At 46.4% G+C, this 15,999-nt stretch overlaps 1 protein-coding gene across 1 annotated transcript in view; it reads left to right on the forward strand.

Moving 5' to 3' along the window:
• The window catches only part of PIP4K2A (phosphatidylinositol-5-phosphate 4-kinase type 2 alpha), a 135,210-nt gene that overhangs the window by 87,210 nt on the left and 32,001 nt on the right, over positions 1-15,999 (forward strand). Inside the window, exon 4 of the mRNA XM_068146331.1 lies at positions 7,989-8,141. Within this exon, the coding sequence (XP_068002432.1) occupies positions 7,989-8,141 (153 nt within the window). The remainder of the gene's footprint in view (positions 1-7,988; positions 8,142-15,999) is intronic.

Consider the following 15,999-nt stretch of genomic DNA (forward strand, 5'->3'; position numbering starts at 1 on the left):
GCATGTGCTGCAACAGAAATTGTAATCTGCAGTTTCTCTTAGTTCTCCAGTTCTCAGCCAAGACTGAGCCCGTCAGTGTCAGTGGTAGCACCTCTGTGGTAATGGATTTAAGAAGGGGAAAAAGTTACTGTGTGTCTGCAGCTGGAGAGAGAAGTTAGAAAATGTGAGTGAAAAAAAACCTCTGCAGACACCAAAATTGGGGGAGGAGGTGCCTTAGGTGCTGGAGCAGAGACTCCTCTGCAGCCCGTGGTGAGGCAGTCTGTTCCTTGGCCACCCATGGAGGTTAGTGGTGAAGCAGATACCCTCCTGCAGCCATGGAGGACCCCACACCAGAGCAGGTGGATGCCCAAAGGAGGTTGTGAATCTGTGGGAAGCCTGTGGTGGAGCAGACTTTTGCCAGGACCCAGGGCCCTGTGGAGTGAGGAAGCCATGCTGGAGCAGATTTGCTGACAGGACTTGTGACCCACGCTGGAGGAGTCTGTTCCTGAAGGGCCATGCTCTGTGGAAGGGACTCATTCTGGAGCAGTTTGTGATGAACTGCAGCCTGTGTGAAGGACTTGCCTTGGAGAAGTTTGTGGAAGGCTGTCTTGTGGATGGAACCCCATGCTGTAGGAGGGGAAGAGTGTGAGGAGCTCTCACCCTGAGGAGGAAGGATCTGCAGGAACAACATGTGGTAGAACAGGCTGCTCAGGGGGGTGGTGTAGTCACCATCCCTGGATATGTTCAAGAAGCATGTGGACATGGCATATGGGGACATGGTTTAATGGCCATGGTGGTCTTAAGTTGATGTTTGGACTCAATGATCTTAGAAGGCTTTTGCAACCAAAATAATTCTATGAGATGACCACAACCCCCATTCTCTATCACTGTGTAGGGAAATCAGGGATGAAGTTAAGCCTGGGAAGAAGGATGGGATGAAGATGTAGTTTTTATGTCTCATTGCCCTACTCTGATTTGATTGTTATAACTTCTCAAAGTTGACTTTCTTTTGCCCATGACCATAACTGGTGAGTGACCTCTGCCTGACCTTGTCTCAACTCACAAGCCTTTGGTTACCTTTTCTCTCTCCTGTCCGGGTTGGGAAGGAAGTGATAGGAAGGTGAGCACCTGGTGTCCAGCCAGGGTCAGCCCAGCACAATGAAGCCAGAAGCTTCCTGAGGAGCTGTGCGTGGGCCAGGCAGCAGCACTGTCCTTGTTGTCCCAACAGAACAGGCAGCCAGTGTGCTGTAATTCTGCAGCAGCCATGAACCGCTGCCAGGCGTTCCCACTGACCTATGATTTCAGCCATCACAGAGCATCATCTGTGTGCTTGTTTTTTGCCTGCTTGCTCATGCAAAGCTTGCCCAGAGGCAGTCTCAAATAGCCTGGGATGTGATCTGATTTCTCTCTGGGGTACTTCAGGCTTGTGAAGCTCATTCTAGCCTTCCACAACTTTGGGATGAGATCACAGTACCAGGAGCCCTTGTTTGCCTTTGTCCAGACATCATGAAAAGGGCAAGATTTAAACCCATGAGAAGCTGTTAAGCCCATCAGTTGGAAATCCCACTGTGCTTCCAAAGCTTTCCATGCTTTATCACCAGATTTTTCCTACTGCCCTTTTTCCCCCCCCCCTTTCTTTCTTTTCTTTTCTTGCTTTTTGAGCAAAAGCTCTGACTCGATCACAATTTATTTGCCTCCCTTTTCAGATGAGCTCCACGAAGGACTTGTACTGCGTCCAAACCAGAGTTCCTGTCTCCAAAGTTTCTAAAATATGCTCTTGTCTCCTCAAGTAGCAGTTAGAAAACAATGACATTTACGTTTCGATGTGTAAGAGATTAGAATGAGCTAATTAAATTGACCTTTAAATCTCTCCACCCTCTTGGAGGCTGTGGCTAATCCCTGGCCTCCCGCTGCGGAGATAAATATCCGTGCTGGGAAGGTTTTAAGCAAAGTGGGCAGAGGAGGAAGAGCCTCACCAGCAGTTCATCTTTGAAGGGGAAGGCAATACTTTGCCAGTTATAAATACAACTTGCAATTATGGAGGAAGCAGGGGGATGAGCTTTTTCTGTCCTTTGGTGGCTCTGCTTCATGTGTTTTCCTCAGGAAAATGGTTTCAGTTAGGGGAAAAAATAGCTCCAAACTGCTTTACTTGTTGCTCTTAGAAGCAGCCAAAGTCTCTCTGGAAAAGAGTTTATTGGATTTATTTATATAAATATATATATAAAAAAAAAATATATCTAGTGTGATGTGACTGGCATTAGCAATGCCAGTCCTGAAGAAAAGGACTTGGGGTACTGGTGGATGAAAAGCTCAACATGAGCCAGCAGTGTGCACTTGCAGCCCAGAAAGCCAAGCAGAGCCTGGGCTGCATCAAGAGAAGCATAGCCAGCAGGTCGAGGGAGGTGATTCTCCTCCTCTACACCACTGGTGAGACACCACCTGGAGTACTGTATACAGTTCTGGAGCCTCTATTACAGGAAAGATATGGATGTCCAGAGAAGGGCCACGAGGATGAGCAGAGGGCTGGAACTCCTCTACTGTGGAGACAAACTGAAAGTTGGGGCTGTTCAGTCTGAAGAGAAGGCTCCCAGGAGATCTTCTTGTGGCCTTCCAGTATCTGAAGGGGGCTACAAAGCTGGGAAGGGACTTTTTAGGGTGGCAGTTACTGATAGGACTAGGAGGAATGGAGCAAAACTAGAAGTGGGCAGATTCAGATTGGATTTTAGGAAGAAGTTCTTCCCCATGAGGGTGGTGAGACACTGGCACAGGTTGCCCAGGGAGGTGGTAGAAACCCCATCCCTGGAAGTTTTAAAGGTCAGGCTGGATGTGGCTCTGAGCAAGCTGATCTAGTGTGAGGTGTCCCTGCCCATGGCAGGGGGGTTGGAACTGGCTGATCTCTGAGGTCCCTTCTGACCCTGACAATTCTGTGAGTCTATGATTCTGTTGTACCATTACTGTTATTTAATTACTGCTATTCTTACTGACCTATGGGCAAGATAAAAATGTGCTCCCAAAGGCTAAAGCACTAGGTGGTGTGTTAGGTGGCTTCTCAGGAGTCTTGAGGATGCCTCTCACAAAGTATTTGCCTTGATATTTTGTGAGTTTGATCTTTAAAATGCCACTTCCCATGTGGCTTTGCAGTAAAAAATGAAGAAGTTGTCAACAATGCTGAAGTGACAGCAACCAACATTTAATTGTCAGTGAGCCACTGACATTTCGTGGAGTGCAGACTTGCAGAAGATGCAAAATCGGTCCAAATGGTGAAGTGGCATAGAGACAAGGATTTGATACAAAACCCCCTTGGATCACCTGGCTTTCTGAGCCTGTCCAAATGCCTTTTAATACAGTCAGATGAATATGGCTAGAAAGGAGAGCCAGAACTACTGAGGTGTGAAGGCCGTGCTCAGGTTCATAGTAGCTCTGAAAAGGAACAAGAGGTCAAAGAGTTCAAGAAGTCAGCTCCTGACTGGGAGTTAACTACACATTTAGGTGGATAAATTGGAAGGCACAATATAAGACCAGAAAAAACTCCTAACGTTTTTTTAACATCTCTTTGTTTTCCACCTGAAGCTAATCCTATATATAGTTTTTGGTGCCGTTGTGAAAAAGGATCATGAAAATTTGGATATAATAAAATTAAATAGAGGGAAAATGGCATCAGAGGAGTTTAAGGACATAGAGAATGGCTTGTGGTGGGACTGGCAGAGTTTAACCTGCTGCAGTTACAAAACATAGCATTGAGCAGTGACTATCCCTACAGAGAGAACAATATTAGATACTTCAGGAAAGACTAAATAGGAATGGCTGGAAAAGGAAATCATTCAAAATTAGACTCGCCTTTCATAGTATCATAGTATCAGTCAGGGTTGGAAGGGACCACAAGGATCATCTAGTTCCAGCCCCCCTGCCATGGGCAGGGACACCCCACACTAGATCAGTTTGGCCAGAGCCTCATCCAGCCTGGGCTTAAACACCTCCAGGGACAGGGCCCCAACCACCTCCCTGGACAACCCATTCCAGGGCTTCACCACTCTCATGGGGAAGAACTTCCTCCTCCCCTCCAGCCTGAATCTCCCCACCTCCAGCTTCATTCCATTCCCCCTAGTCCTATCACTACCTGAGATCCTGAGCAGTCCCTCCCCAGCCTTCCTGTAGGCCCCCTTCAGATACTGGAAGGCCACAATTAGGTCACCTTGGAGCCTTCTCTTCTCCAGACTGAACAGCCCCAACTCCTTCAGTCTGTCCTCACAGGAGAGGTGCTCCAGCCCTCTGATCATCCTCGTGGCCCTTCTCTGGACACCTTCCAGCACCTCCAGATCCCTCTTGTAATAGGGGCTCCAGAACTGGACACAGTACTCCAGGTGGGGTCTCACTAGGGCTGAGCAGAGGGGGAGAATCACCTCCCTTGCCCTGCTGGCCACACTTCTCCTGCTGCAGCCCAGAATCTGATTGGCTTTGCAGGCTGCAAGTGCACACTGAGAGCTCCTGGTGAGCTTTTTGTCCACCAGCACCCCCAAGTCTCTCTCCTCAGGGCTGCTTTCCAGCCAGTCCCTGCCCAGCCTGGATTTGTGCCTGGGATTGCCTCGACCCAGCTGCAGGACCCTGCCCTTGGTCTTGTTGAACCTCCTGAGGTTGGCTTGTGCCCACCTCTCCAGCCTGTCCAGGTCCCTCTGGATGGATCCCTTCCCTCCAGCTGTCTGCTGCACCACACAGCTTGGTGTCATCAGCAAACTTGCTGAGGGTGCACTCAATGCCACTGTCCATGGCACCCACAAAGATGTTGAACAAGCCTGGTCCCAGGACTGATCTCTGAGGGACTCTGCTTGTCCCTGGCCTCCACTGGGACATGGAGCCATTGACAGCCACTCTTTGGGTGCAGCCTTTGCAGCAACACAGATGATTAAATACTGCTAAAACCAACCCAACCCCCCTAAAACACTGCAAGGGCAAATCATGGTCTTTTGAAGTTGGAAAAATCAATGTATTTATTTTTTTATCTCTTTTTTTTTTTGGAAGCTGTACCTTGACCATAACCAGAGACTGGAGATAGGTTTGGGAATGGCTGGGTGAAATGAAGTGACTTCTGGTGGGCAGCAGTTGTGTTGCATTCTGTTGACAGCTCCAAAATTGCTCCTGTGAATTTCACAGAATCTCAGAACTGTCAGGGTTGGAAGGGACCTCAAGGCTCAGCCAGTTCCAACCCCCCTGCCGTGGGCAGGGACACCTCACAATACAGCAGGTTGCTCACAGCCACATCCAGCCTGGCTGGAAAAACCTCCAGGGATGAGGCTTCCATCACCTCCCTGGGCCACCTGTGCCAGTCTCTCAGTAATTTCATGAAGAGCTTCCTAACATCAATCTAAATCTCCACTCCCCTAGCTTGGATACACTATCCCCAATCCTATCACTACCTGACACCCTAAAAAGTCCCTCCCCAGCTTTCTTGTAGGCCCCCTTTGGATATTGGAAGATCATAATAAAGTCTTCTCAGAGCCTTCTCTTCCTTGTGCTGAACAACCCCAACTGCCTGTCCTCACAGGAGAGCTGCTCCAGCCCCCGATCATCCTCATGGATCAGGTCTTCAGAGCACCTTCAGCAAAAACCTTTTTCCTTGCCTAATAGAGATATACTGTAGGCAGTAAAACTCTGTGGGGAGTGCTGGGAGTTTGGGAAAGAGATGCTAGAGGGAGAGAGGGTCTGTAGTAAAACTAAATAAGCTTTCAGTTGGCTTGCTAAAGGATATGCTGGCCGGCCTGATCTAGTGCGGGGTGTCCCTGCCCATGGCAGGGGGGTTGGAACTAGATGATCCTTGTGGTCCCTTCCAACCCTGACTGATACTGTCATACTATGATACTATGCTCTTCTTGGGTGAAATGATGACATGTAATTTAGGTGTGCTGATTAACTCCTTGTATCAAGAACTCTTGGGGAAATGAAGTACCAGGAAGTGGTATAGATTTTACCCATTTATATTTAAAGCTGCTCTTTTATTATTCTATCAAATTTATTCCATGCTATGGGGCAAATTCTTAGTGATTTGTATCACAGTATGACTAAGGTTGGAAGAGACCTCAAAGATCATCCAGAGGAGTAGTTCTGGTTGCCTGCTACTCAGTGCAGTGCAGGTGGTATTTTTTCATATTGTTTTCTGTAATGGCTGTGAGGTTTCCATCCAGTGCTTTCTCAGGGGGAAACAATTTGAGAGAGGGAGGGAGGGAAGTATGTGAAAGAGAAATTTATCTAGCAGAGGTGTCTCTGAGCTTGACACATTAAATGTGTCTTCGGTTGTGTAAGTAATTACACAAGTAATTTGGCGTAGTCTTTAAATGACCTCATAAAAGTATTCACATTTTAAAAGTACAAAACCTTTCCTTTCTCCTGAGACTGAAAAAGCAGCAGGCACAAGATTAAAACTTCACAGATGAGAAGTGAATGGGGAATTGGCAGAACATGCACACTTGGAGCAGGAGACTTGCAGCGAGTTGCTAAGTGAAGCTGTTAAGTAGAACAGGGTATGTGTGGCTGACAGATGTTTCAATTGTGCCAGAGGACCAAGGCACACCATGGCAGAGTTGGAGAAGCTGGGAAAATCTGAAGGGGACAGGGCAGTGTGAACCTTCTCTTTTTTTCCCCCTTTTTTAATGAGTTCTGGGCTCAAGCAGAACAAGCAGATGATTTTTATTAGCTTAGGACTAACACTCCAACGTTGTACAGCTAGAGATATGCTGAGCTGGTTCCTGATACAGTACAGAAGTGCTGTGTGATAGCAGCGATGGTAAAAGGGTTGTCAGATCATCTTGGTGGGTAAGAGTTGAGCATTATTTTATCTGTAGCTGAGGCATATCCTCCCTGTTCTGGCTCTGTGGCTCATAGATTTGTGCTAAGTGAGGAGAGGTTCTTTTCCCATCTGTTCATATTCCACTTAGTCTTCCCCTAATTAAGCAGCAGAGCCAGAGGGAATTCAATCTGGTAGTTGCCACGATCTATCTCTATCTGTCTCTCCATTCCCTCTCCCTCAACCTTGCTTATATTTTCCTTTTGGAAAAGGAAGATGCTTAAGTTTTGTTCTTTGTTTCCTTCCTAGTCTGTTATAGGCACCTCACCTAAGGAGGAGACGTTGCTGGGGTTGGTGAGGAGAAGCTCTATGCTGCTCTCTTTAGGCAGGTTCAATCAGCTTTTCTTCCAGGACATTCTGTACACAGAGTCCTCTGGCACAACTTATTTTGCTAAACACTGTACTAACCATCACTGAAATTTAACTGTGTGTTCTGGTGAAAGTCACTTGAACCACAGGAGGGTTCCATCATGCCTCTTGCTGTCAAATGCACTTCAGAGTGCACACCTATGCAGTGTGCCTGAGAGCAGCCTGAGCTACAGAGCAGCACAATTCAAATAAGTGCAGATTTTCAGTCTGTCTGGGCACTACTACATAACTAATCTTCCCCTCTTGAGTCTGTAAGAAGTTTGGTCTGGTTTATAAAAGGAGCTACTGTACAATAATATTGCTTGCTTATCACTAGAAATTAGGGTAGCCCTGGTACTAGAACTCAGAAATCCAGCTGTGATCTTGTTTGTGGACCAGATCACACTGGCCCAAGAGCAAAACCTGCTCAAGCTTTAAAGTGGTACCACTGCTACAAATGAATCCTCTGTAGTTGCTGTGATACAATCCAGCGTTCCTTTTGGCTTCTGAAAGCTATGGCTTCATCCCCAAAACTGCTAATGTCTATGTAACAAACTGCAATCAATTCTCATTCCACTTGGAGAATGATTTTTGAAGCACTGATGGGCAACACCTTCCCCTAAACATTTTGTCCTCAAGAGTGTTTCTGGAAGTGATTTGTCAAGATACTGCAGGCTGTGATTTCATGCTTTGCAGAGTTCCGCTCAGCGCTTGATGTATCGAAAGAGATTTAAAGCTGAATGCAAATGTTCTGGAGTTCTGATTAAAAGTTGCCTCTTTTTGTCTGACCTGCTGCTTTTTGTTTTGTTTTTCAATCCATTGACAGAACTCATTGACGAGAAGTGCACCCCTGGCTAATGATTCCCAAGCACGCAGTGGTGCTCGCTTTCATACCTCTTACGACAAAAGATATATCATCAAGACTATAACCAGTGAAGATGTAGCAGAAATGCACAACATACTGAAGAAATACCATCAGGTAATACCCTAATTGTTATCAGGGTGTGGGATCCCTTCTTAAAGATTAGAATGTCAGTCATCAAGAGTCACTTCAGACTTTTTCCCCTTTGGCATGAGTGATTCATCGTGTGTCTGCAATTCAGAAGGCTGTACTCTTCTAAATATCTGATCTACAGTATGATCTGGATGAGGGGGTTGAGTCAGTCATCACTAAATTTGCAGGTGACACCAAGTTAAGGAGCAGGTGTGGATCTGTTAGAGGGTAGAAGGACTCTGCAGAGGGACCTTGACAGGCTGGACAGATGGGCAGAGTCCAACATGATGGTATTCAACAAGTCGAGGTGCTGGGTGCTGCACTTTGGCCACAACAACCCCATGCAGTGCCACAGTCTGGGGTCAGAGTGGCTGAGAGCAGCCACACAGAAAGGGACCTGGGGGTGCTGGTTGACAGTAGGCTGAACATGAGCCAGCAGTGTGCCCAGGTGGCCAAGAGGGCCAATGGCACCCTGGCCAGTATCAGGAATAGTGTGGCCAGCAGGAGCAGGGAAGTCATCATGCCCCTGTACTCTGCACTGGTTAGGCCACACCTTGAGTCCTGTGTCTACTTCTGGGCCCCTCAGTTTAATAAGGACATTGAGACTCTTGAATGTGTCCAGAGAAAGGCAACAAGGCTGGTGAGAGGCCTTGAGCACAGCCCTGTGAGGAGAGGCTGAGGGAGCTGGGGTTGTGTAGCCTGGAGAAGAGGAGGCTCAGGGGATACCTTCTTGCTCCTGAAGGGAGGTTGTAGCCAGGAGGGGGTTGGTCTCTTCTCCCAGGCAAGCAGCACCAGAACAAGAGGACACAGTCTCAAGCTGTGCCAGGGGAAGCTTAGGCTGGAGGCGAGGAGAAAGTTCTCCACTGAGAGAGTTGTTCACCATTGGAATGTGCTGCCCAGGGAGGTGGTGGAGTCCCCATCCCTGGAGGTGTTCAAGAGGGGATTGGACATGGCACTTGGTGCCATGGTTCAGCAGTCATGAGGTCTGTGGTGACAGGTTGGACTTGGTGATCTTTGAGGTCTTTTCCAACCTTATTGATTCTATGATCTAAGCTAGCTGTAAGTAAAATGATGTACAAAGTTGGAGGTCATAAGCTCCTCCTTACTAGGAAGATTGTCTTTTTTCCAGCTAATGGACTCCCAAGCTTGGAGCTATTTTATTCTGAGTTGTCTTGGAGACATCTGTGTTTGTGTAAATGAGTGGTGCAGATGACCTCATTTTTTCTCCTAATCTGATCACTGAACGTTCTCCTAACAACAGACTTCAAACAATTAAAGTTGTGTCACAGGAGAAATGAAAGTTTTGATATGAGTGTAAAATTCCTGTTAATTAACAAACCCATAAAAACTCAAACAGGTTTTGCTGATGCAGATTTCCATGAACAGCAGCATCAAGAGTGAGCAGTGGAGTTCCCTCCAATCAGCCTTGGTGGCTGTCATACTGTGCCAGTGTATCATTTCTGTGGAGGGCATGGAGGGGTAGGAGGGCAGGACTCAGAAATAATCAACAGCCTTCAGAACTAATTTTCAGTATTCAGTATTCCTACTGAATTCCTTAAGAACTAATTTTCTTAGCCCCAAGATCTGTTAGGATAACGTGGAAAGCTGCAGAAATCAGAAAAACCTCTAAAAATCATCTAAAAATGCCATACTTAATAGGAGGGGATTTATATCCTTCTTATCATCCTGCTTGAGTTGGGATTTTAGGCAAATCATAGAATAGAATCAAGAAGGTTGGAAAAGACCTCAGAGATCATCAAGTCCAACCTATCACCCAACACCTCATGACTAACTAAACCATGGCACCAAGTGCCACATCCAATCCCCTCTTGAACACCTCCAGGGAACGTGACCTCACCACCTCCCTGGGCAGCACATTCCAATGGCTAACAACTCTCTCTGTGAAGAACTTTCTCCTCACCTCCAGCCCAAACTTCCCCTGGCACAGCTTGAGACTGTGTCCCCTTGTTCTGGTGCTAGTTGCCTGGGAGAAGAGACCAACCTCCACCTGGCTACAACCCCCCCCCTTCAAGTAGTTGTAGAGAGCAAGAAGGTCTCCCCTGAGCCTCCTCTTCTCCAGGCTAAGCAATCCCAGCTCCCTCAGCCTCTCCTCACAGGGCTGTGCTCCAGACCCCTCCCCAGCCTCCTTGCCCTTCTCTGAACACATTCAAGTGTCTCAATGTCCTTCTTAAATGGAGGGGCACATGAGTTACTCTCAGGAAACAACAGCAACTTAGGAGTGAAAAAAAAAGTGTGAACTAAGCTAACCTTTTTGGGTAGAGCCCAATACTATTGCTTAGCACACCTGGTGGATGTGGGGCAGGCTGTGGATGTAGACTACCTGGACTTCAGCAAGACCTTTGACACCATCCCCCACAGCAAACTCCTGGCCAAGCTGTCAGCTCGTGGCTTGAACAGCAGCACTCTGTGCTGGGTTAGGAACTGGCTGGAGGGCCGAGTCCAGAGAGTGGTGGTGAATGATGCTACAGCCAGCTGGCAGCCAGGCACTAGTGGTGTCCCCTAGGGATCAGTGCTGGGCCCCATCCTGTTCAATATCTTTATTGATTATCTGGATGAGGGCATTGAGTCCATCATCAATAAATTTTCAGATGACACCAAGCTGGGGGCAGGAGTTGATCTGATAGAGGGTAGGAGAGCTCTGCAGAGGGACCTTGCCAGGCTGGACAGATGGGCAGAGTCCAAGGGCATGAGATTGAACCCGTCTAAGTGCCAGCTTCTACACATTGGCCACAATAACCCCATGCAGTGCTACAGGATGGGGTCAGTGTTAGGAAGAAGTTCTTCCCAGAAAGAGAGATTGGCCATTGGAATGTGCTGCCCAGGGAGGTGGTGGAGTCGCCATCACTGGAGGTGTTTAGGAGACTGGATGGGGTGCTTGGTGCCATGGTTTAGTTGATTAGATGGTGTCGGGTGATAGGTTGGACTCAATGACCACAAAGGTCTTTTCCAACCTGGTTAATTCTATTCTATTCTGTTCTGTTCTGTTCTAAAAGTCATCAAGTTAGGTGCACCACAACTTTACAGTACTATTACCACTCTTTAAACTCATCAAGAATAAAAGATCATTCAGACAGGCCAAATGCAAAGCCTAAGGCTACGTAATAGAAATGTGTAAATAACTAGAAGTGAGCCAAGCTTGGAGGAGTGTCAGGAGGAGTTGCTATAGAAACAGCGCCTAAATATATATGGTAATTGTAAATTCCAACTGTTGAATTGTAAATAATAGCTCTGACAATTGTAAATTATGGTTGCTCTCCAAGATTCTGAGTTGCATTCATTTGTTTACCCTGTCTCATGTGATGCCTTTTTGGTGGTGGATTTTTTTTCAGTGGCAGTCAGGCCCACAACCTCAGACAGATGGTGAATGCTTCAGTCTAAACACTGACACTTTCTGTCAGCTCATCAGATGAGTCTGACACTTTCAGTGCTGAGTAGGAACGCTAAAGATCATTATTTTCTCTGGCAAAGTTTTGTTATAAAGCCCAACAAAACCTTAAGCCCACCAGTTCTAAGCCAGCTGGGGGAATAATGTCTTAATTCATGCTTGAAGTTGCACAGCATCTTGTTCTTTTTGACTAGACTGTGAAGTCCACCATGGACAGAGCAGCCTTATGTCTGCATTTAATGACAAGATAGAATCATAGAAATGTTTTGGTTGGAAAAGGCCTCTAAGATATTGATTCTAACCAGCAACCCCACACCATCATGGCTGCTAAACCGTGTCCCAAAGTGCTGCGGCCACATGTTTCTTGAACACCTTCAGGGATGGTGACTCCACCACTTCCTTGGGCAGCCTGTTCCAATGCCTGACCATGCTTGCAGGAAAGAAATTCTTGCAAATATCCAACCTAAACCTCTCCTGGGACAACTTGAGGCCGTTTCCTCTTGTTCTATCACATGATACTTGGGAGGAAAGGCCATCACCCCCCTGGCTCCAACCTCTTTTCAGGGAGTTGTAGAGAGCAATGCCATCTCCCCTTAGTTTCCTCTTCTCCAAACTAGCCAACCCCAGTTCCCTCAGAATACCCTGTTGCAGATGTTGGTATAAATGTAAATATTTTCTAAACTGCAAATATGATTTTCAACAAGAGGAGGCTCTGGGCAGACCTTATAGTGGCCTTCAGTACCTGAAGGGCACCTACAAGAAAGCTGGGCAGGGACTTTTCAGAAGGGCTTGTAGTGATAGGATGAGGGGGAATTGCTTGAAGCTGGAAGAGGGGAGATTTAGACTGGAGGTTAGGAAGAAATTCTTCAGAGTGAGGGTGGTGAGACACTGAAACAGGTTGCCCAGGGAGGCTATGAATGCCCCCTCCCTGGAGGTGTTCGAGGCCAGGTTGGATGAGGCCTTGAGCAACCTGGGCTAGCGCAAGGTGTCCCTGCCTGTGGTGGAGAGGTTGGAACTGGATGATCTTTAAGGTCCCTCCCAACTCAAACCATTCTGTGATTCTATGATTCTATAAAGTTTGTGATAGTTGCTTAAAATTCCATAGACAAGTGTCTAAATCAGGACACATCCTGCCCTTCCCAGTGAGACCAGCTTGCTTTAAATCTTAGATTGGTCTAAACTGGTGTTGGAGTCCTGTGCTCTTTGGGAAGAGATGACAGGCAGGATAGACATTTTTGAAAGTAAATGAAAGCAACTTGTCTGTCTCAGAGAGACCAACACCTCTTGAGCATACATGGTTTAGTTTCTTTTTCATTAGAATGGACTTCAAAAGAGTTTTATTATTCCTCAGTGCTGATGGTAAAGAAAAGGTGAATTCAGTAAAGGAAGTGAGAAGCCATCTCAAAGCGGGTGAACAAGAGGGAGCTGGTAGCATGGAAGCCTTCCAGTATTAAACTACTCATGAGTGCAGGTACCCTTTAGGTTTTCTATAGATGGCTGTCCCTGTTCACTGCACATTCTCTTCCCTGCACTGGTAATTATATGCAGAACCTATTACACTGCCTGTTTGTCTCCCTGGCAACCAGCAGAAATGGAGAATAGTGGAAAAGGAAAGGGACTGCCCATTTACTGGAGGCAGCAAACAGCAGAGTGATGGGGAAGTGAATGGAAGAAAGGGAAGAAGGGAATGAGGTAAAAAGGGGAGATGGCAGCATAAAGGAGAAAATGAAAGCAGGGGAAAAATCTTAACTTTTGGAGAGGAAAAAATATGTAAGAAACAGGAAAGCAAATGAAAGGGAATAAAGGTAGGGAGTGAGGTAGAACAGGGCAAAACTGTACCAAGAGCAGGGTACAGAGCTGGACAGGGATCAAGGAATAGCAAAAGGAGCAGGATCTTCACTGAAAGATGTGGAATTTCATAGGTAATTATCTAACTGTACAACATGGCAGAACAGACTTGGCTGCACTGGCTCTGGTAGGGCCTGGGTTTCACCAGCACAGAGTCACAGAAAACATCGGGTTGGAAGAGACCTCAAAGGTCCAACCTGCAATCCAGTTTAGAGTCAACCCGAAGCCATGTCCCTAAGCACCAGGTCCACAGGTTGCTTAAACATCTGAGGGGTTGGTGACTCCTCCAGTGCCCTGGGCAGCCTGTTCCAATGTTTGAGAACCCTTTCAATGAAGAAATATTTCCTAACATCCAGCCTGAACCTCCCCTGGCGCAGCTTGAAAATATTTCTTCTCATCCTGTGGCTTGACACCAAGGAGAAGAGGCTGCCCCCTCCTCACTCCAGCCTCCCTTCAGGAAGTTGCAGAGAGCAATGACATCTCCTCTCAGCCTTCTTGTCTCCAGACTGAACACCCCCAGCTCCCTCAGATGCTCCTTGTAGCCCAGGTGCTCCAGGCCCTTCTTCAGCTTTGCTGCCCTTCTCTGGACATGCTCCACAACCTCAGTGTCCTCCTTGCAGTGGGGTGCCCAGAACTGGACACAGTACTCAATGTTTTCTATGTATTTGTTTTATATCTATAAGCTTCTGCTCCTGTGTGCAGCATGCAGAAGAAATCAGCACAGCCAATGACTCATTTGCAGCAGGACCAAGGATAATAAATAATGTTCTTGATAGCAGACCTGCAACCTATGCAATGCCATGTGGTGGTAACATTTAGATGTCATTGCACTTTGAAGGTAAAATTAACAGTGGCCCAAGTCTGAAACAGCATAAAATGCAAGGGTGTGAATCACAAGGCTGGTACCAGAAAACTTGTATTTATTGAACACTCCTTTAAATGATACCACTTTCTTACATGACTTACCAGGAGAAAACAGCTTTAGATGATTTGAATATCTGTAACTTTCTGCTGTGAGCTGTAGTTCAGTTAATTCATCTTTCCAATGTGTCACACCACTCTGGAACAGGCTCCACAGGGAGGTGGTTGAATCCCCATCCCTGGAGATGTTTCAAATAGGCAGAGATGTGGTGCTGAGGGACATGGTTTAGCACCAGACTTGGTAGGGGAATAGAATGGTTGGACTTAGAATAGAATAGAATAAACCAGGTTGGAAGGGACCTTCAAGATCATCGCGTCCAACCTATCATCCAACACCACCTAATCAACTAAACCATGCAACCAAGCACCCTATCAAGCCTCATCCTAAACACTTCCAATGATGGTGACTCCACCACCTCCTCAGGCAGCCCATTCCAATGGGCAATCAATCTCTCTCTGTAGAATTTCTTCCTAACACCCAACCTAAACCTCCCCTGGTGCAGCCTGAGACTGTGTCCTCTTGTTCTGGTGCTGGTTGCCTGGGAAAAGAGACCAACCTCTGCCTGTCCACAACCTCCCTTAAGGTAGTTGTAGAGAGCAATCAGGTCTCCCCTGAGCCTCCTCTTCTCCAGACTTGAATATCTTCAAGTCTTTTCCAAACAAAAGATTCTATGATTGCATAAATACCCAGTGGATAGTTTTCCATTAAATTATTAAGGTTCAAGAAAATAGCAATAACTGGAATACGCTGAAACATGATATAACTGGAGATCTTCTCAACCTTCATGGGGGGCATGATTGCACATGTCAATGCACATAATATGATTGTGGAGGATGTTTCTGATGGCTTGCCAGAGGATTTGAAAGAGAAAGATTAGTCAGGAAAAAAAAGGAATATCAATGTCTTGTCCTTCACAATGTCCCAAGTGATTTGAAAATATTATATTGCTTGCCATTCACTTCCTTTAATGAAAGCATCCTGATGAATGTGTAGACCTGTCACATAAGCACATGGATATTCAAGTGTGGTTACCTTCATCAGGATGTAGATAACTGTTGGAAGGGGTAAGAGAGGAGGAAGAAGCATGTTGTGTATTGCTGCATCAATGTTCGCTAAATAGTGCTGCCTGTGAGGAATAGGAATGCTGAGTTTCCATGGAACTAAGATAGGTGTCACTCAGGATTTAGTCCTCACTTATGTCAAATCATTCCACAGCTTATTTCCATGGGGAGGAGGAGGAGAAGAAGCAAACCTGGCAATTCTACCCTGTGTTTTTCCAAAAGGAGGCCAAAATGGCATAAACTATGTGCACTGTGTTACCTTTTAGTCATCTTGATACTTTACTGGCATTACTGCAGAGAAGCAAGAAGCTGAGAATCTTTATTTTTGGTGTAAAATGAGATAGGAAAAGTTCTCTTCTCATGAAGGAATCTTGAAGCTGTGTTTACTGAAAGGAGAATTTAGGGCCAGAAAGAATTTCTTGCTACTTTTCGGCTTTAAGCGTGGAGTTCAAGAGAGCTCAGAAAAGGATGTCTTTGAAGCCTGTGCTGCAGAGCTGATAAAATAGGTCAAGATGCTGGTGATGGTTTATTTTGTTAATGGTAATGTTGCCCTCATGCTGTGCAGCAAAATGAAAATTGTCTGAATCGACAAAACCTGAGGGGGTG

Source organism: Melanerpes formicivorus, unplaced genomic scaffold, assembly GCF_026170545.1.
Source record: "Melanerpes formicivorus ecotype bairdi unplaced genomic scaffold, bMelFor1.0.p_v2 SCAF_13, whole genome shotgun sequence".
Classification (NCBI taxonomy): Eukaryota; Metazoa; Chordata; class Aves; order Piciformes; family Picidae; genus Melanerpes; species Melanerpes formicivorus.